This window comes from Balaenoptera physalus, assembly GCF_965194825.1.
Source record: "Balaenoptera physalus genome assembly, chromosome: X".
NCBI classification, from domain to species: Eukaryota; Metazoa; Chordata; class Mammalia; order Artiodactyla; family Balaenopteridae; genus Balaenoptera; species Balaenoptera physalus.
In genome coordinates, this window is record NC_138903.1 from 132,774,267 (window position 1) to 132,794,364 (window position 20,098).

The 20,098-nt window shown below is 55.9% G+C and overlaps 1 protein-coding gene across 1 annotated transcript; it reads right to left on the reverse strand.

Annotated features, from left to right (window-relative positions):
* Positions 1-6,462: 6,462 nt before the first annotated feature.
* On the reverse strand, positions 6,463-10,187 carry PNMA6E (PNMA family member 6E). The gene has a single exon (XM_082445719.1). It carries the CDS (start codon positions 8,821-8,823, stop codon positions 6,589-6,591), a length of 2,235 nt encoding a protein of 744 aa, XP_082301845.1. The 5' UTR covers positions 8,824-10,187; the 3' UTR covers positions 6,463-6,588.
* Between the last annotated feature and the right edge of the window lie 9,911 nt (positions 10,188-20,098).

Consider the following 20,098-nt stretch of genomic DNA (forward strand, 5'->3'; position numbering starts at 1 on the left):
CCCTCGTGTCCATTTCACGAGAGATGGTGACCTGATGGGGCTGGGGAGGCCACGTGGGCAGAATCCAGTGTCAGGCTCTCATGGGCACTAATGCCTGGCTTCCCTGTGTTTTCTCCATTATGTGGCCTGAGGCATCAGGTAGTAGGACCCCGTGGAGGACAGCTGAATCCCCCTTGACTGTTGGGGAGACAAGTCAGGCCAGTGCGGGGACGGGGCTTTGCACGTACACTAAGCTCAGCTTGAATAAGAGTCCTTCTAGTGATAAGCTGATCAAATCATGGAGACTCCCTATGCCTCGATTTCTCCATCTGTAAAATGGGCCTCGTAATAGTACAAGGCAAAAGCATTGGTGTGGGTTTCCCCATGATGTGACCTGTTTGTAAAAGGCCTGGGCCAAATGAAGTGGTCGGTGGATGTAGCTCTTGTTACTGAGTGTGTAAGAAAGATGCGCCCTCCCCCATGTTGTGAAGATTCCAAACCAGTACATGTCTTCTGATCCCCGCATACGTGGATTAGTGCAGTTTTCCTTTTCTCGTGAAAATTTGTTATCAGAATGCTTGGATTCGCCTAACTCTTTTTCTCGCTTGTCCCTGTTCACGATGAGGCTATTGATTTGAGGTGTTGCTTCCATTGGAACACAGGTGTTTGCAGCTTTAACTCCCAAGTGCCTCTTTGGCCGCGAGCCATAAGTCCTGGGGGCGTTGGTATGTGTTTTCTTCATTTCAAAGTATTTTCTAATTTCCCTTGTGATGTCTTGTATGTTCCCTGGGCTATTGTTACGGACTGAACTGCATCCCCCCAAATTTTGCATGTTGAAGCCCTAACCCCTAGAACCTCACAATGTCACTGTGACGGGAGTTAGTGGTTCTTAGGTTGACATGAGGCCATTGGGATGAGGTCTAAAGCAAGATGGCTGGTGCCCTTGAGAGAAGAGCAGATCAGCACATACAAGGAGAGAAGGCAGGGCCTGGGGGTGCGTGCACAGAGGGTGACCATGTGAGGGGCAGTTAGAGCACGGCCACCTGCAACCAAGGAGACCGGCCGCAGTACAAGCCACCCCTGCTGGACCCTCCCTCTCGGCCTCCCGGGCCCCACCACCGTGAGAATCTGTGTCTGCTGTTTCAGCCCCTCATCCTGTGCTGTTGCATTTGGCATCGTCCCAGACTAATGTTGTTCTTTGGGGAGGCCTGGCACAATTTCCCTCTATTTGCAGATTTCCCAAGTTTCCTTCTGTTATTGATGTCTAATTTCACTCTGTTTTGGCCAGAGAACATACTTTGTATGATTTCAGTCCTTTTGTTTGTATCCCCTTAACTTTACTGAGGGATGCTGTGTGGCTTAACGTGTGGACTATCCTGGAGAACGTTCTAGGTACACTTGACGAGCACGTGTGTATTCTGCTCTTGGGGCTAATAGTCTACACGTGTCATGAGATCTAGTCTTTGTACAGGGCTCTTCAAACCTGTGATTCCCTTACTGCGGTGCTGGCAGGTTGTTGTACCCATAATGAAAGCAGGCTGTGTTAGTCTGCTTAGAGCTGCCATAGCAAAGTCCCGCAGAGTGGGTGGCTCAAACTACAGAAACGTACTGGGTCCCACTCCTGGTGGCTAGAAGTCCAACATCAACTTGCTGGAAAGTTCGGTTTCTGGTGAGGGAAGGCCTCTCTTCCTGGCTCGCAGAGAGCCGGTTTTCTCTTGGTCTCTCACTTGGCTGCTTCTGTGCACAGGTTGGGGGGACGGGAGGGAGGGAGGGAGAGAGAGAGAGAGAGAGAGAGAGGGAAAGAGGGAGGGAGGGAGAGAGAGAGAGAGGGAGGGGAAGGGAGAGGGAAGGAGGGCAAGAGAGAAAGGGGGGAGGGAGGGAGAGACAGGGAAGGGAGAGAGAGATAGAGAGGAGCAGGGAAGGAAGGAGAGAGGGGGAGGGAGGGAGAGAGAGAAAGGGGGGGCGAAGGAGGGAAAGAGAGAGGGGGAGGAAGGTGGGGAGAGAGAGAGAGAGAGGGAGGGAGGGAGAGAGGGGGCAGAGGGGGAGGGAGGGATGGAGAGAGAGGGAGGGAGGGAGGGAGAGAGGGGGCAGAGGGGGAGGGAGGGATGGAGAGAGAGAGAGGGAGGGAGGGAGAGAAAGAGAGAGAGAGAGAGAGGGAGGGTGGGAGGGAGGAAGAGAGGGTGAGGGAGGGAGGGAGATCTTCCCTATCTCTTCCTCTTTTCCAAAGGACACCACTCTTGTGGAATTAGGGCCCCACCCTTATGACCTCATTCAACCTTACTGACTCCCCCAAGGGTGCTATCTCCAAATACATTCACCTTGGGATTAGCACTGCAACAGGTGGATTTAATGGTTGGGGTGGGAGCTGGGGGATCCATTTGAATCCATCACAGGGGGAACTGAAGTCTCCCACTTCTGTTGTACACCTGTTTCTTCCTTCCCTTCTGTCCATTTTTGCATCGTTCATTTTGGGGCACTGCTGTTGGGTTGCTCAAGAGACCCCCCTGACGTCCACTAGCTGTTGGATTGTGACAGACGGGAGCGGCAGATGGGACCACCCCTCACCCGGGCTGACCCGCGGCTCCTCTGGCTGCTGGTGGTTGGATCATTCCTGGTACCTTGGGTCTACTTCCCCTCCTCCCCCAACCCTCTTTCTTTTTCCTTTTTTGTGTTTTTGGCCACCCCACAAGGCTTGGGGGATCTTAGTTCCCCGACCAGGGATTGAACCCGGGCCACCACAGTGAACGCGTCGAGTCCTAACCCCTGGAACTCCAGGCAATTCCCGCTCCCCCCCCCACTCCTTAGCAGTGTTTGGGAGGGGATGTCGCCCTATCGCTGTGACAGCCACAGAGGCCTGGCCAGGTCCCCCAGCCCATCCCCCACACATGGAGGCAGCAGCTGTGAGCTGGGGGCGCACCCTGGCCTTCAGTGCTCTGCACACATCACTGGGCGCTGACCCTGCTCACTGTCTTCGTGGGGACGCAGGCTCAGGACGCCCGCCCCCCACCCCCGAAGCTGGGACCCAGCACATTTCCAGAATTTACGTCGTTGACCAGTGCGAGCTGGCTCAGTCACGTGTGTGCCCGCGTGGTGCTGAGCCCTCGGGGCCCTGCCGCGGCTGGTATCGGCACAGCCGGCAGCGAGGGCGACGAGGCCACGGCTGGTGGACGGGCAGCCCCGGGCTGACCACTGGGCTGAAGGAGGCTCGGGCAGAGCTGGTGGCAAGTGAGTCCACCATCGATCGCCAGACTCACGTGGCTCTGCCCGTTTCGGCCTCCAGGGTCACCCTTACAGAGTCTGGAGCACTTGTGACGCAGCTCTCTCTCTCTCTGAGCCACCCTTTCCGGTTGAGAAGCCTTTCCACTGTCCTAGACACTGTAACCTGGGACGCCCTGGGAACAGAAGTCAAGCCCAGGGCTCGGGACCAGCCTGGCCTCTCCTCTGGTGGCCCGGGCACGAGTGGTTCGGCGACTCTATGTGGCTGTCACAGGTCAGCCTGTGAAGCCCCTTCTCGCGTCCCCTTTACTCCTGCGGGAGCTTGGGCAGCTGCCTCTACCCAGCCCAGGAGGGCGGGAGCTCAGCCAACGTCAGTGCGCAGACATGCGGTGCAAAGTCTAGAGGGACTCAGCGCTGGCGTGAGGTACGCCGCTGCTCTCTTTACCGATGCCAGGCAGCCTAGACTTCATAAATCAAAAGGTTCCTTTGTGAAAAGCAGATGGCTTGATATTACAGTCCGCACAATCTCCCCTTTCTCTGTAGAGTTACATGGAAGCAAGTTCCCCACGGGCTGAGGTGAACGGGAAAGTGGTTTTTAAATACGAGCATCTCCCTGTGGTCCCAGGTCAGGAGGCCTACGGAAGTGCACGACCAAGAGGAGAGCAACCTACTCCTTAAAAGCTAAGGCGTGCCCCAGTCAACGAACCCTAGAAAGGGGCTGAGCGCGCACCAGCGGGCCTCGGGATGTAAGCGCGAGCAGCCCGGGCCGGGCGGCACCTGCAGGTCAGCGCCCGGGTGACGGCGCTCCTGTCCTGCACCGCCCAGTGTGCCCGTCTCAGGGGGCCTGCTCTACCTGCCGCCAAAGTGCAAAGAAGGGAGCCCCCAGTCTTCTGGTTCTGGTGGACTGGTGTGTGCGCTCTCTCCTCCCGCGGAGCTCGGGGCTCTTATCTCGACAGTATGACCGTGGAGCTTTACTCCCTTTGCTCCTCAAGGCAAACACTCTTTAGGGGGGCTCGTCCACAAGGACTCGCGCTCTAAGCTCGACACCCCAGCGACCAGAGGGTGTTGGAGCGTGGCGCCCTTGAAGTGTTTAGCTCAAAAAGGCAAGGAAAAGAGAATCAAGAGCATGTCACCAGACGCAGGACCCGCAGTGCAAAGCAGACCTCAGTCCTGCTGTCCCGACGCCAGAGGGCACCCCCAAACTGAGCCCCCGCAGGCCCCTGGCGGGGACCGTCCCCTCCACCCCTGTGCGTCTCAGGGCAGTAAGGGCTCTTTTCAGGCCTCTGACCCGGGGAGGCCTGAGCTCTTCTCATCTGTCAAATCAAGACCCTGCTGGACACGGTGTGCCCGCGACCGGGAAGCCGCGGATGCCAGGCCCTTCCTTGTGCTTGTCAAGCCCTTGAAGGGTCTCTCTAGTGAGTGGAGGCAGGGCGTCTGAGGGGCTTCACCGGGTGTCTGCTAGGTGCCCGCACTGTGCCGGGGGTGGGCTGTCCCCTGTCATCGTTTCCTGCTGAGGGGACTCAACTGCTCAGCCGGGCCCAGGACGGAGGCGCCAAACACGTGTTGGGCGGAACATCGCTCTCATGTCCCCGTGCTCTTTATTGCCCTGCAAGGTTGTGACCGCGTTACCACCTCCGTGTGTCTGCAGGGTCTGCCTGGTCAGGGTCCTCTGTGGGCCCGCCCGGAGGGGCCGTGTATTCCCTGAAACAGCGGGAGCCCACGCAGTAGTAGCAGAAGGGGCTCAGGGGCCGAGGGATCAAGGTCAGGGAGGCGGCAGGCCTGGCGGCCACCTCGGGCATCCAGGGGGCACAAGAGGCAGCGGCGCGGCCACCGGGAGCCACGCGCGGGGGCAGGCTGAGAGCTGGGGGGGCGCGGCGGCCAGGCCCAGCACGGGCCAGGGAGGACTCATCTGGGCGGGAGGCCAGGCGAAGCAGAGCCAGGGGACCTCGGCGGGCCGGGCCACCTCTGCCAGGCCAGGGCCTAGAGGGACCAGAGCCTGCGCGTCGGGATCCGGCGCGGGGGGCTCGGCTGCTGTCCGAGGAGGGGCCGGAGGGACAGAGTCAGTCCTGGCCAGGGCGGCTGCATGGTCGAGTTCCGGGTCGCTCGGGGTCCCCTGGATGTCCTCAGGATAGGGTGGGAGGCCGTCCTGCGGCTCCGAGGCGCTGGGCGCCGGGAGGTACCCCAGGGCTGCCGGCTTGCCGTCCGCCTTCCAGGATGCAGGTTTACTGCACACTCTCCCCTTCATCCTCACGAGGAGGTGCGGGCAGCCTCTCTTAAACAGGGGCCCTTCTCGTCCTCAGCCATGCGGAGGGCGGCGTGTCCCTCCTTCACGTAAACGGGACAGCGCAGCGCGGCCGGCAGCACCCTGGGCTCACACTCCCGCTCAGCCCCTCGCAAAAGTGCTCCGGTTGCTCGGGGGTGACATCACAGCCCAGCCAGGAAGTGACATCATACAGGGCAGGCCCGTCAGCATGTCAGCCTCCTGCTTCACGCCCGTCATCGCAGGGGGGCACGATGACACTCGTGCACGGGTGCAGAGCCACAGGCCGAGCCCTCGTGCAAACCGGGCACGGCCTTCTGGTCCCGGAGCCCCCGGGCCAGGCCGACGTGCACGGACCCACGTGTGACCCACGAGGTCAGAGCTCCTCCTCTGTGTCCACTGGCCTTCAGGGCCGTGCACAGCACCCATGCTTTCAAGCACGAGCAACGTCCGGGATGGGGCCCACGGTCAAACTAAAACTTTACAGTTCACCTATGAAATGGAAGAAAAACCCTCACCATGTCTGGGTCTGCAAAGTGCCTACCCTCCCCTCTCACTGGAGAGGTGTCCCATGGGTGCTGAGCAGGAATCCTACTCTGGACCCCCGCCCTCACCCACAGCAGCCCTCTCCCTCCATTGCCCACAGCAGAGGCCAGACTCAGCTGAAACGTTCAGGGAAATTTATTAACCAAAAACATTGACTGAAACCATTGAACAGAGGGCATGATAACACAGAGAGGAACTTCTAACAGCCACCAGAGGCCACGGGTCCCGGCCCCCCGCCAGGGTCCCCACCAAGGTGCCTCTGCTACACCCCACCCGGCGGCCCTCCATCCCCCCACAGTCTCCCTTCCTGAGGGCCCCGTGGGGGGACGATGACTAGGGGGTGTGTGTTGGGGGGAGGGGAGCGGGGGCTGGGGGGGTTCCTGGACACCTGGGTCACTCTGGGGCCTACAGGGACACATTTGGGCTTGCCAGTGCAGGGAGCAGCCTGCCCCAGGGGATGATGAATAGGGGTCCCCTCTCAGGAGGGAGGCCCAGGCACCTTGAGTGGCCCTTAACATGGGGCCAGGAGGCTGCCTGGCCTGGCCTCCCCCTGCCGCCAAGCCTGGGGGCCCCGGGGCCTGCTGAGACTACTGGCCCGAGGAGGACCCCGGGGGGCTCATCTCTGCAGCCCCGTCCTCATTTCCCGGCACTTCCGGGATGGGCTTGAGCCCCTCCTCGGGGGGCTCCTCGGCTTCCTGGCCTCCTGCCTGGGCGAGGCCCTCTGGCTCCCAGCCCGGACCTCCTGGGGCCACCGGGGAAGCACTGCCCACCCGGCCAGGCATGGGGGCCCTGGGGGCACCTGAGGGTCCTGCCTGACCTAGGCCCGCAGGGGCGGGAGCACTTCCATCTTCCTGAGTGGCCGTGGAGGCCTTGCTGGTCTCCCCAGGGCCAGGGGCTGCCCTGGCGGCACCATGATCTTCAGGGGCCGCCTCGCCAGCCTTGACAGTGCCGGCAACTGCCTCACTGGCCTTTTCACGCGCTGGGTGGTCCTCGGCGCTACCTTCCTTGGAAAGGGCGGCCTGGGCGGCGGTATCTTCACCGGCCGGGGAGGCCTTGGTGCCATCTGCAGTGGTGCCCTCGGTGATGGCCTCATGGGCCGGGGCGGCCTGGGCGGCTGCTGCCAGGACTCCCACGTCCGCACGGGCCTCTTCTCCCCCTGGGGACTGCTCACTGCTAGCCGGGTCGGCCTCCCAGGCCTCGGCCTTCTGGACGAGCCGCAGCATCCCCAAGAAGCTGGGAGGCCTCCGCATCAGCCGCATCCTCCTCAGCTCCTCCTGGAGCGTGTCGTTCAGCCGGGCCCGCATCAGCACCTGCCGGGCGCGCACCTGGTCCGCCATGGCCAGGTGGATGGCCCCCTTCTCCAGGGCCGACTGCAGCAGGCCTTCCAGGCGCATGACGTACGCAAAGAGAGTCTCCTGAGGCCGCTGGGCACAGGTCATGAACTTCAGCCGAGCGCTCACCTGGGGCTCCTTGTTCCCAAACCCCTGCACCAGCGCGGCCAGGCAGTCCTGGGCAGGCAGCTCGGGATCTTCCGCCAGGAGGCCGCACAGGAGGTCCAGCGCAGGGCCGCGCAAGCTCTCCACCAGCCTCCTCCTCCTCTCCCTCTCAGACACGTGGCGCCACAGGTGCAGCATGTCGTTGGCCTGCTCCAGCCAGCTCTCAAAGGACTCTTCCCCGTGGCCCGGCTCTTCCACCCCCGAGAAGGTTCCCAGCTCCTTGTAGCCCATTTTCTCTAGCACGGGCTGCAAGGCCTGCCTCCACTGCTGGGTCCAGGGCCCTGCCTCATCCATGGCGGCTACCGCTTCCACAGCTGCTTTCTCAGCTGCAGTCATTGCCTCGCCCATGGGTCCTGCCATATTCAGAAGTCCTGCCACGCCTGCAACATTTCTGTCCCCTGCAACTCCCTCCTCATCTGACACTCGTGCTTCACCTTCAGCTCCTGCTTGACCCTCAGCTCCTTCCCCACCTGCAGCTCCTGCCTCACCTGAGGCTCCCTCCTCACCTGCAGCTCCTGCCTCACCTGCACCTCCTGCCTCACCTCCATCCCCTGCCTCATCTGCAGCTCCTGCCTCACCTCCAGCTCCCGCCTCACCTGCAGCTCCTTCCTCAGCTCCAGCTCCTGCCTCACCTCCAGCTGCCACCTCACCTAAGGCTCCCTCCTCACCTGCAGCTCCTGCCTCAACTCCAGCTCCTTCCTCACCTCCAGCTGCCACCTCACCTAAGGCTCCCTCCTCACCTGCAGCTCCTGCCTCAACTCCAGCTCCTTCCTCACCTCCAGCTGCCACCTCACCTAAGGCTCCCTCCTCACCTGCAGCTCCTGCCTCAACTCCAGCTCCTTCCTCACCTCCAGCTGCCACCTCACCTAAGGCTTCCTCCTCACCTGCGTCTCCCTCCATAGCTGCGGCTCCCGCGTCCCCTGCAGCTTCCTCCTCACCTGCAGTTCCTGCCTCACCCGCCCTGCCAACCACTGCTTGTCTCTGGGGCTGTGCAGGGAAATTGGGTCTATCCTGTGACTCAGCATCAGGGGCCTGGGGCAGGCAGACCACAGTCCAGGGCCCCCCCTTGCCTGGTATTTGGCGGGGGATCAAGCTGTGATTTAAATACTCAGCAAACTCGACCAGGGCAACACTCGACCCCAGCTCCTTTCTGTAGTCCTTGCCCAGCACTCGGTACCTGCCCAGGGAACACAGGGCAGCCTGCACAGCCTCCTGGAATTCCTGGTCTTTGCAGTCGTCCGGGATGCCCAGGATGAGCAGAGATCGCTGAGCGTTCACGCCCATCCACCTGCACCAGTCCCGCAGTATCGCCAGAGCCATCGCCATCTTCGAGGACCTGAGGGTGGGGGGAAGCGATCAAACAGGTGTGCACAGACTGTTCAAGTGTGGGAATCGGCCTGTGGGTGCAAAGGGGAGAGAAGCATGTTTGTGCCACACAGCCCACCCTGCTGCCCCTCACAGCAGCAGCCTGGAGCACCTCCCTGCCCTGTTTTGTTTGTTTGACTTAAGGAAACTTCTTTTTGATAAGTTAGATTTATTTACAAGATAGAAGGCTAGGGACTTCCCTGGTGGTGCAGTGCTTAAGAATCCACCTGCCAGTGCAGGGGACACAGGTTCGATCCCTGGTCCGGGAAGATCCCACATGCCGCGGAGCAACTAACCCCGCACGCCGCAACCACTGACCCAGCGCTCTAGAGCCCATGAGCCACAACTACTGCGCCCACGTGACACAACCACTGAAACCCACATGCCTGGAGCCCATGCTCCGCAACAAGAGAAGCCACCGTAATGAGAGGCCCGTGCACCGCAACGAAGAGTAGCCCCCGCTCGCCGCACCTAGAGAAAGCCCGCGCACAGCAACGAAGACCCAACGCAGCCAAAAGTAAAAATAAATTTTAAAAATAATAATAAAAGAGCACTTCTTGTATACGACTCAAGAAGCAATAATAAAATAAAATAAAATAATTTTTAAAAAAAGATAGAAGGCTCGTCACATTTTCTCCATTTCTGGCCTCAGTTTTAGGAAGCTGCCTTTCTCCCAAGGGATTTTTCAAGTCTTCAAATTTTTTAGCATAAACATTTCCATAATATCCCTATATTCTCTTTGTAATGTACATCTGATCCGTAACGTTAGCCCTCTTTCATTCCTGACATTGGTGATCAGCGTTCTTTCTATTTTTCCTTGATTCATCGCTCTAGGACTTTCTCAGTTTTCTTGCTCTTTTCAAAGAAGAGCATGGCTTTGTTCATCGTGTCCATAATTTGCTTTCTATCACTGATTTCCTCTCTTAGCTCTCTTATTACTTCATTTTATGTTTCCTTTGCTCTTCTTCTTCTAGCATCTCTAAATGGGCTGTTAGCTCACTGATTTTATGTCCTGACTCTTCTAACAGAAGCATTTAGAGGAATACAGTTTCCTCCTGTCGCTTTTTGCTGCCTCCCACTAATTTTGGTAAGTTGTGTTTTCTGAGTATTCACTTTGAAATATTTTCTAAGTCCCTCTGTGATTTTTTTCTTTCATCCATGGGTTTCCCAATATTTAAAGATATATTATCATTAGTACCATCAAATAACATTTCCCCATGATGAGAAAACTTATCATGTAAAATTGCAACACTGTTAAATTTATGGAGTCTTTTTTACAACTCTGGTATGGCCTGTCCGGGTGAATGTGCAAAGCACCCTCGTAAAGAATCTGTACTCTCTGTGGAGGCCGGGGCCTCGCCCCGCCCACCCACCTCTGCAATTCCTGTGCCACCCGGACAAAGGCGACCTGGAGCTTCTCGATGCCTCATGCAGTGGGCCAGAGCCCCTCCCTGGACCCCCACAAATCCATCTGCCATGGTCAACAACCTCCACCAGATCACAGCAGCCCCAGCGCCTCCCCTCTCAGCATCACTTACGCCCCTCGTGGCCAGGAGGCTCCTCCCCGCCCCCCCCCACTACATCCCCCCATACACCCTCCCCCACCCACCACCTGCTGGCGATCCGCTCTGGGCCCTGCAAGCCGGGCGCCCCCCATGCTTACAGATCAGACTGCCTCTCTCACCTCCCCACACCGGGGAGTCCTCCCCCGAGCACCCCCAGAGCCAGGGGCTCTCGCCTCTCGCACCCCAGACGCAGAGCCCACCCCTCTTGCCCCCGCCCACCCGGGAGCCGGAGCCCCCTTCCTGCCACGAGCGTTCTCCGCCCCCACCCCGCCCCCCGCCCCGGCGGGAGCTCCCCCAACGCCTACCGCACCAGCGCCCGGGAGTTCTCCCCATCGACCCGTGCCTCCGCCAGGAGTACCTCCGCCTTCCTCCCGCCACACGCAGCAGCCGTTAGCCCTCGCCTCGTGTCTCGGCCCGGGGAGGGGGCCCGAGAGTCCTCCCCATCGACCCGCGCATGCGCCAGGAGTAGCTCCGCCTTCCTCCCGCCACACGCAGCAGCCGTTAGCCCTCCCCTCGTGTCTCGGCACGAGGAGGGGGAGTGGCCCGCCCGTCGCGTCCTCCCCACCCCCGCAGCCAGTCGTCCTCTCCTCTGGCCCCCAAAGCTGGCCCCACCCGCCCAGCAGGAAACCCTCCGCTCTGGACCCCCCCACGCTTAGCCATTAGCCCCACCCCGGCAGCCAGCCGAGCTTCTCGATGCCTCATGCAGGGGGCCAGAGCCCCTCCCTGGACCCCCACAAATCCATCTGCCATGGTCAACAGCCTCCACCAGATCACAGCAGCCCCAGCGCCTCCCCTCTCAGCATCACTTACGCCCCTCGTGGCCAGGAGGATCCTCCCCGCCCCCCCCACTACATCCCCCCACACACCCTCCCCCACCCACCACCTGCTGGCGATCCGCTCTGGGCCCTGCAAGCCGGGCGCCCCCCATGCTTACAGATCAGACTGCCTCTCTCACCTCCCCACACCGGGGAGTCCTGCCCCGAGCACCCCCAGAGCCAGGGACTCTCGCCTCTTGCACCCCAGACGCAGAGCCCACCCCTCTTGCCCCCGCCCACCCGGGAGCCGGAGCCCCCTTCCTGCCACGAGCGTTCTCCGCCCCCACCCCGCCCCCCGCCCCGGCGGGAGCTCCCCCAACGCCTACCGCACCAGCGCCCGGGAGTCCTCCCCATCGACCCGTGCCTCCGCCAGGAGTACCTCCGCCTTCCTCCCGCCACACGCAGCAGCCGTTAGCCCTCGCCTCGTGTCTCGGCCCGGGGAGGGGGCCCGAGAGTCCTCCCCATCGACCCGCGCATGCGCCAGGAGTAGCTCCGCCTTCCTCCCGCCACACGCAGCAGCCGTTAGCCCTCCCCTCGTGTCTCGGCACGAGGAGGGGGAGTGGCCCGCCCGTCGCGTCCTCCCCACCCCCGCAGCCAGTCGTCCTCTCCTCTGGCCCCCAAAGCTGGCCCCACCCGCCCAGCAGGAAGCCCTCGGCTCTGGACCCCCCCACGCTTAGCCATTAGCCCCACCCCGGCAGCCAGCCGAGCTTCTTGATGCCTCATGCAGCAGGGCAGGACCCCTCCCTGGACCCCCACAAATCCATCTGCCATGGTCAACAGCCTCCACCACATCACAGCAGCCCCAGCGCCTCCCCTCTCAGCATCACTTACGCCCCTCGTGGCCAGGCGGCTCCTCCCCGCCCTCCCCCACTACATCCCCCCATACACCCTCCCCCACCCACCACCTGCTGGCGATCCGCTCTGGGCCCTGCAAGCCGGGCGCCCCCCATGCTTACAGATCAGACTGCCTCTCTCACCTCCCCACACCGGGGAGTCCTCCCCCGAGCACCCCCAGAGCCAGGGGCTCTCGACTCTTGCACCCCAGACGCAGAGCCCACCCCTCTTGCCCCCTCCCACCAGGGAGCCGGAGCCCCCTTCCTGCCACGAGCGTCCTCCGCACCCACCCCACCCCCCGCCCCGGCGGGAGCTCCCCCAACGCCTACCTCACCCGCGCCCGGGAGTCCTCCCCATCGACCCGTGCCTCCGCCAGGAGTACCTCCGCCTTCCTCCCGCCACACGCAGCAGCCGTTAGCCCTCCCCTCGTGTCTCGGCACGAGGAGGGGGAGTGGCCCGCCCGTCGCGTCCTCCCCACCCCCGCAGCCAGTCGTCCTCTCTTCTGGCCCCCAAAGCCGGCCCCACCCGCCCAGCAGGAAGCCCTCTGCTCAGGGACCCCCACGCTTAGCCATTACCCCACCCTCTGCACCCCGACTCCAGAACGCCCCCCACCAGCCACCCCAGCAGCTAACGGTCCTCCCCTCGGACCCGCACACTAAGGGACCCTTCCCCCAGCCCCCCTTCAGCCCGCTGCCCTCCGCCGCCCCTCCCCCACTCCCCATCGAGCAGCGCGTACCCCTCCCCCCACCCCCACTCCTTCCCAGCGCCCCCGGTACCTGCGGAGTCCAGCCCCCGGCGAAGCCCCCGCCTGTCTCCTGACTTTCTCTGACTCTGTGGATGACGCCAGAGTCCCGCTCAGAAGGGGCTGAAGAGCTCATCTCAGCACTGCAGCCAGGAACTGTGCAGCCCACTGTCCCAGGCACTCTGTGCGAACGCCACGTGGGTTTCCGGGTGCTCCCGGAAGCCCGAGGAAGATGAGAGAGAAAGTTCTAGACGTCTCCTTACAGAGAAAGTGGTTGGATCAGAAGAGCACGTGAGGAGGCGCTTTGCTACAGAAGCTGCAGTAGCCATGCGCACTGAGGGCATGAGGTCCCAAGGCTTGGCGCCTCTGGAAGCAAAAGACACGCCCATTGGCCTTCCACCAATAGGAAGGCCTCCCTGCAAGGCTGCGGAGTTGGAGGAGCAAACTTGGAGATGCAGAGCCCATGGTGGCACATAGGTCAATCTGTCTTTACAGGTGGGTTTCTGCTGTGATTGATAATGTCATAAAGCTATTCTTTTTTCTTTCTCTTTTTTTTTTTAATTTTTTAATTTAATTTTATTTTTTTATACAGCAGGTAATTATTAGTTATCCCTTTTATACATATTAGTGTACATATGTCAATCCCAATCTCCCAATTCATCAGAGCACCACCCCCCCGCCCCCAACACTTTCCCACCTTGGTGTCCACACGTTTGTGCTCTACATCTGTGTCTCTACTTCTGTCCTGCAAACCGGTACACCTGTACCATTTTTCTAGGTTCCACATATGTGCATTAATATACAATATTTGTTTCTCTCTTTCTGACTTCCTTCACTCTGTATGACAGTCTCTAGGTCCATCTACATCTCTACAAATGACCCAATTTCGTTCCTTTGTACAGCTGAGTAATAAATAATAGTAATAAAGCTCTTCTTTATATGGACTGATTTCTTGTCTAGTTGTTATCAACTAGCCATCTTCTCACATGGCACAAGAGGATGAGGCAGCTGTCTGGGGTCTCTTTTATAAGGGCAATAATCTCATTCATGAGGGCTCCCCCCTCATGGGCTAATCACTTCCCAGGGCCCCACCTCCAAATCCCATCCCTTTGGTAGTTAGAATTTAACAGGTGAATGAGGGGGACAGTTTCACAAATATTCAGTCCATAGCACTGTCTGTCCATCTATTTTTTTTTATTGATTGATTGATTGATTGCTATGTTGGGTCTTCGTTTCTGTGCTAGGGCTTTCTCTAGTTGCAGCAAGCGGGGCCACTCTTCATCACGGTACGTGGGCCTCTCACTATCGTGGCCTTTCTTTTGCAGAGCACAGGCTCCAGTCGCGCAGGCTCAGTAGTTGTGGGTCACGGGCCTAGTTGCTCCACGGCATGTGGCATCTTCCCAGACCAGGGCTCGAACCCGTGTCCCCTGCATTAGCAGGCAGATTCTCAACCACTGTGCCACCAGGGAAGCCCTGTCCATCTATTTTTGCTCCTATGTTCTCTTTTTCGTGCCTGAGATAATCAATTTTTTCAATTACATTTTAACTAATTTACTGCCTTTTTAGGCAATTATCACTTTTTGCTATTCTAAACATTATAATATACAGTAAGTCCCACACATATGAATGAGTTCCATTCCGACAGCACGTTCATAAGTCCAATTTGTCCGTAAGTCCTGCAAAGTTAGCCTAGGCACCCAACAAACCCAATCAGCTATATAGTACTGCACTGTAATGGTTTATAATACTTTTCACACAAATGATACATAAAAATACAAACACAAAAAATAAAGTAAACATTTTTAATCTTACAGTACAGTGCCTTGAATAGTACAGTAGTGCAGTACAACAGCTGGCATCAAGCGAACAGGCAGGAAGTGTTACTCACTGGAGGAGGGAGAGGACGTGGGAGATGGTAGAGCTGAAGGATCCTCAGCAATAGGTGACAGAGTGCAAGCTGCAATGTCACTCATGCCTGACGTGGATGGCACAGGCTCTGGCTCCTTGCTGGATTCAATTCTACCTACCCTCTTAAAAAATGATCCAGTGATATCTGGGTAGTAGCTCTCTTTTTCTCGTCATAGATAACAAGGTAGCACTGGATTGCATTCTGAACGGCTGCTGCAACCTTCGGGTACCGTTCTACGTTCGGGTCCTGTGCCTCATAAACTAACAGTGCCTCCTCAAATAAAGATAATCCCCTTGCCATTTCCGGCGTCATGAATCTCTTTGGTCCTTCCGTTACATCTTCTTCCTCCTGTCCCTCTTCATCCTTTCTCTGGGCCTCCAATTCCATCAGTAAGCTCCTCATGTTGCACACCAAGGAGTTCAGTGAAGTCGTCCTCTTGCAGATCTAGCTCCAGCTTCTCGCCGAGGGTCACTAAGTTGCTGAAGACCTCTTTGGACTCCTCATCCACCTTCTCAAATCCACGAAAATCATGAACAAACTGTGGGCAAAGGTTCTTCCAAACCCCATTCATGGTGACAGCCGTAACCTCACGCCAAGCAAAGTCAATGTCTTTTATGGCCTTGTAGATGTTATAGTCTTTCCAAAATTGCCACGATTGTTCCTGATTGGTCACTCGCCTTTACTGCCTGACGAAAAGTGTGAGGTAAATAATATTTCTTGAAAGTCGCTATAACTCCCTGGTCCATAGGTTAGATGAGCAACGTAGTATTCGGTGACAGATGCACTACTTTGATGTTGGGATGAAACTTGTCGATGAATGGGGAGGTGGCCCAGAGCATTGTTGAGCAGCAAAAGAATGTTGAATGTGAGGGACGTCCTTCTCCAAGCAATGTTTCTCTACCTCCGGGATAAAGTGGTGGAAAAACCAGTCCTGTAAAATGGTCTGTGTCACCCAGGCTTTGGGGTTACTCTTGCACACAACAGGAAGAGAGCCCTTGGCTATGTTTTTAAGGGCTCTTGGGTTCTCTGAATGATAAACTAAGAGAGGCTTCAGCTTCATATCACTGGAAGCATTGCCACCAAACAACAGAGTTAGTTAGCCTATCCTTTGCTGCTTTATACCCTGGCATCAACTTTTTTTTTTCAAGGTGATTTAATGACCTTTTTGGCATCCCTGTGACTGCTGAAATCTTCTGTAATTATTCAGTTTGGCGGCAGAGAGTTCTGTTGATCAAAGGAAGGCTGGTGTAGATGTCAAATGTCAATAAATTTGCAATCCATAACTGTAACCACTTGATGCTGGAGCAGACCGGGAAACGACTCGGGCACTAGGCCATGAATGGTTGAACCAGTACAAACACCAAAGTATTTCGAGTGTTACACATGCAAAAACATTACCCTATCTTTTCTTCTTCCACCAGTTCACTTTCTCTTCCCCTGCCTTTTTTTTGTCCCTACCTCTGTCCCTGCCACGGTCCCCGTCCCTGGAGATGGGCATGCTGCATAGTCTACTTTCCAGAGTCTTCTGGGTCCATCTCCACCCAGAGCCAATGACACTCTCAATGCACTGGCATCAACTTTTCCTCCTTACTGATGTAACTTTGGTCTGGCATCCTCTTACAGTACAGTCCTGTCTCATCCATATTAAACACCTGCTTGGGTAAATGTGGCCTTCATCAATAATTTCTCAAAGCGTTTCAGGAAATTCCCAGGCAGCTACTGTATCTGCAGTCGCTGCCTTGCCACTTATTTTTACATTGTGAAGGTTGGCTCTAGCCTTGAACCAATGAAACCAGCCATGGCTGGCATTAAAATATGTGCCCTCTGATTCTTTGCCATGTTTCTTCTTCAAGTCTTCATAAAGGCTTTTAGCTTTCTCTTGAATCAGCATTAAGCTGAGCAGGACTCAGCGCTGATGTTGATCCTGCATCCGCACACTGAGGAGTTTCTCCATCTCCTCCATCCCTTTTCCACACTTCTTCGATATTATTGTCGACGTCATCGGCACAGAAGACTTCACATGTTCCATGATCTTGTCCTTGTTCTTTAGAATCGTGCCAATGGTTGAACGATTCAGGTTATAAGAACAAGCAATGTCTACAATCTTTTCGCCTGGCTCCACTCTCTCAAGTATTTTCACTTTTGTTTCCATCATTATCGCTTGGCTCTTCTTGGCAGTACCAGCTACATCACCACTGCTTTTACACTTGCTTCCGGACAGCCTGGACTTGAAATAAAGATACTGTACTACTTTACTGTATACAGTACTGCTCAGTAAAGTACACAAAAGCACAATCACTTGTAGAGGATGCATGCATGTGACAATGTATGCCAGACACGTGAACTAACTTACGTGATTGGACATACGAATGCACATTCGCATCTTTGAAAGTTTGCAACTTGAAGGTTTGTATGTAGGGGACTTACTGTATATCCCTAACATTTTACTGTCTGGTTGTGGCTAACATTGTACCACTTCACATAAATGTAAGAACCTTTCTACCACATAGATTCCTTCCCCCTCTGCCCCATCTTTTATGCTGTAGTTGCCATGTGTATTATGTCTACACAGATTATAAAACCTACAATATACTATTATAACTTTTACTTTAAATAGTCATATGTATAATAAAGAAATTAAGAGCAAATAAGTATTCTTTAATGTTTAAATGTTTACCCACGTATTTAGCATTTCTGGTGTTCTTCGTCTCTACCCAAAGATCAAGGTTTCCCTCTACTATCACGTTTCTTCAGGTGGAAAGACCTCCGTTAGCACTTCTTTTAGTGCAGATCTGTTGATTAATTCTCTTAGTTTTCAGCTATCTCAAAATGTCCTTATTTTGCCTCCATTCCTGAAGGATATTTTCCCTGAATATAGATAGAGTTCTGAGTCGAAAGTTATTTTTGTTGTTGTTCAGCATTTTAAAATGTTGTTCCACTGTCTCCTGGTTTCCATCGTTTCCGATGAGAACTCAGTGGATTTTCTTGTTAATGTTCTCCCATATACAGTGCTTCGTCTAATTCAGACTGCTTTCAAGACTTTCTCTTTAACCTTTGTTTTCAGTAGTTTGACGATGATGCATCTACATGTGGTTTTTCTTTGTACTTATCCTACTTGGGGTTCACAGAACTTCTTGAATTTGTAAATTATGTCTACCTCCAAATTTTGGAGATGTCAGGCATTATTTCTTCAAGTAGTTTTTCTTCCCTGTTCTCTCTCTTCTTTTCTGGGATCCCCAAAACACATGTGTTAGACCTTTACATATTGTCCCACAGCTCACTGAGGTTTTTTTGTTTTGTTTTGTTTTCGTTTTGAAACGTCTTTTTTCCTCTCAGTTTATCAGAATGGATCATCTCTATTGATCTATCTTCCAACAAGTAACATGAAGCCTATAAATATTCATAACTATTAACAAACACTAACATGAAAAGAAGGATGGAGTAAGAGGAGCCAATAAAGGACCTTGTAAAGAGCTGTCAAGTTCCAAGAGCAAGTGCTGTCCCTAAGCCTGGGGTAGGGAGCACATAATGCAGTGGGAGATCAGATGACGTCTGCAGAAACCTATCCATCATGGTTCTTAGTAGCACACAAGAGAAGCAGACTGGCCAATGGAAGCACAAAGGGAATTAGCTGAAGGATGGCAGGTGTCCCATCAGCATTCGGGGAGGGCTGGAGAGCCAGGCCTGGAGGCTTTGCAGAGAGGAACAAGGCTCCGAAGCATGCCACACTGCTGGGCTGGTGAAAGCACCCCTTTGGCTCCCTCCCTCCCACCACCGAGCACAGACACTGTGGTTTGCACCACCCCTGTGGGACTTGGGTGCTGCCGTGACCACCATGGCTGCCACCACTTCTTGAGAAACAGGTCTGATTGCCCCCGCCACCACCTGCCCACCCGAGTGGGATCTATGTGGCCCCTGCTCTTCCCAGCTCTGAACCCAGACTCAGTCGGCAGCGGGTGCATCTGACTGATGGGTCCCAGTCCTGTGCCCACGCCCTGGCTGCGAGGGAAGCTGGGAGACTGCACACCTGGCATCTTCTGCTCCTCTTGTGGGAGGTGTGCTCCACATCAGCTGAGTGAAATGCAAGTGTAAATTTTCAGTCCTGGGGCTGAAAGGAACACGGTGAGTATCAAACTGAAAGAAGACCAGTGTGGCTGGAGCAGAGAGGGAGAGAGGGAGGGAGGGAGACCGAGAGAGAAAGACACACACAGAGAGAGAACACCATGTACTGAAGCTAGAGAACAGGCCGTGTAGTCCTCATGAGCCTCAAGAAGGGGTTGGTCTTTACCTAAGAGTTAGGAACCCACTGAAAAGTTTGAAGTCAGAGATGCAAGTGCACTCGTGTGTGTGTGTGTGTGTGTGTGTGTGTGTGTGTGTGTAACATGAGCACATATTTTCAGGCGTTTTCTCTTGCTTCCTTGTGGAAGAATTATGGGGGGGCGGGGCACAGAGCGGATGCAGAAAGTCTATCAAGGGGCAGTTGGGGTTGTCCTGGGAGAGATGATGGTGGCCTGAACAATAGTACTGGCAGTGTCATAGAGTTGAGCCGATAGGGCAGATATAACAAACCTAAAGCATGTGGAGAACTAACCAAACACTGTGGATGATCAGATGTGGAAGGTGAGTGAGGGACATGTCTCTGATTTCTGGCCTGTGACATGGGTGTATGGGGGTTCCAGTCACTGTGGCTGAGGACTCGGGAAGAGCACCAGCCTGTGTAGAAAATCATGAGTTCTATTTTGGACATCTGAGTTGGAAGCATCAAAGTGGAGATGACAAGAAGGCAGCTGGATATAAGGGGCAAGGGCTCGGAGGAGAGGTTTGGGCTAGGGACAGAAATAGGATATCATGGAAAGCTCCCAGAGCCCCCCTCCCAGCCTCAGGCCCTCACTCCCTCCTTCCGTGAAGGTTGGATGCCAAGGCTCTCTAATAATTGCCCAAAGCCACAGGAGCTGCCTTACCCTGGGCTTGTGGCCACACCCCTCCAGTCTCTGTGTTTGTCTTCAAGTGGCTTCTCCTCTGTGTCTGTGTCTCTCCTCTTCTGTCTCTTATAAGAACACTTGTCATTGGATTTAAGGCTCACCTGGATCATCCAGAATGATCTCATGTTGAGATTCTGAATTTCATCACATCTACAAAGAGTTTTTTCCTGGAAAACTCACATTCACAGGTTCTGGGAGTTAGGGCGTGCACATATCTTCTGAAGGGCTGTCATTCACCCCATTACACCTCTAGAGCCCAGGACCAGGCCTGTCTAGCCAGACTCCTGGCGAGAGGACAAGATTGGGCATCAGAGCCCACAACCAAGGGCCACAGGGGACCTCCCTGACTCTGCTCCAGGGGAGGGCCCCTGAAGCTGTGCTGCGTTTGG

Coding starts and splice junctions, on each gene's coding strand:
- PNMA6E (XM_082445719.1), bottom strand. CDS start 8,823: ATGGCGATGGCTCTGGCGATACTGCGGGACTGGTGCAGGTGGATGGGC.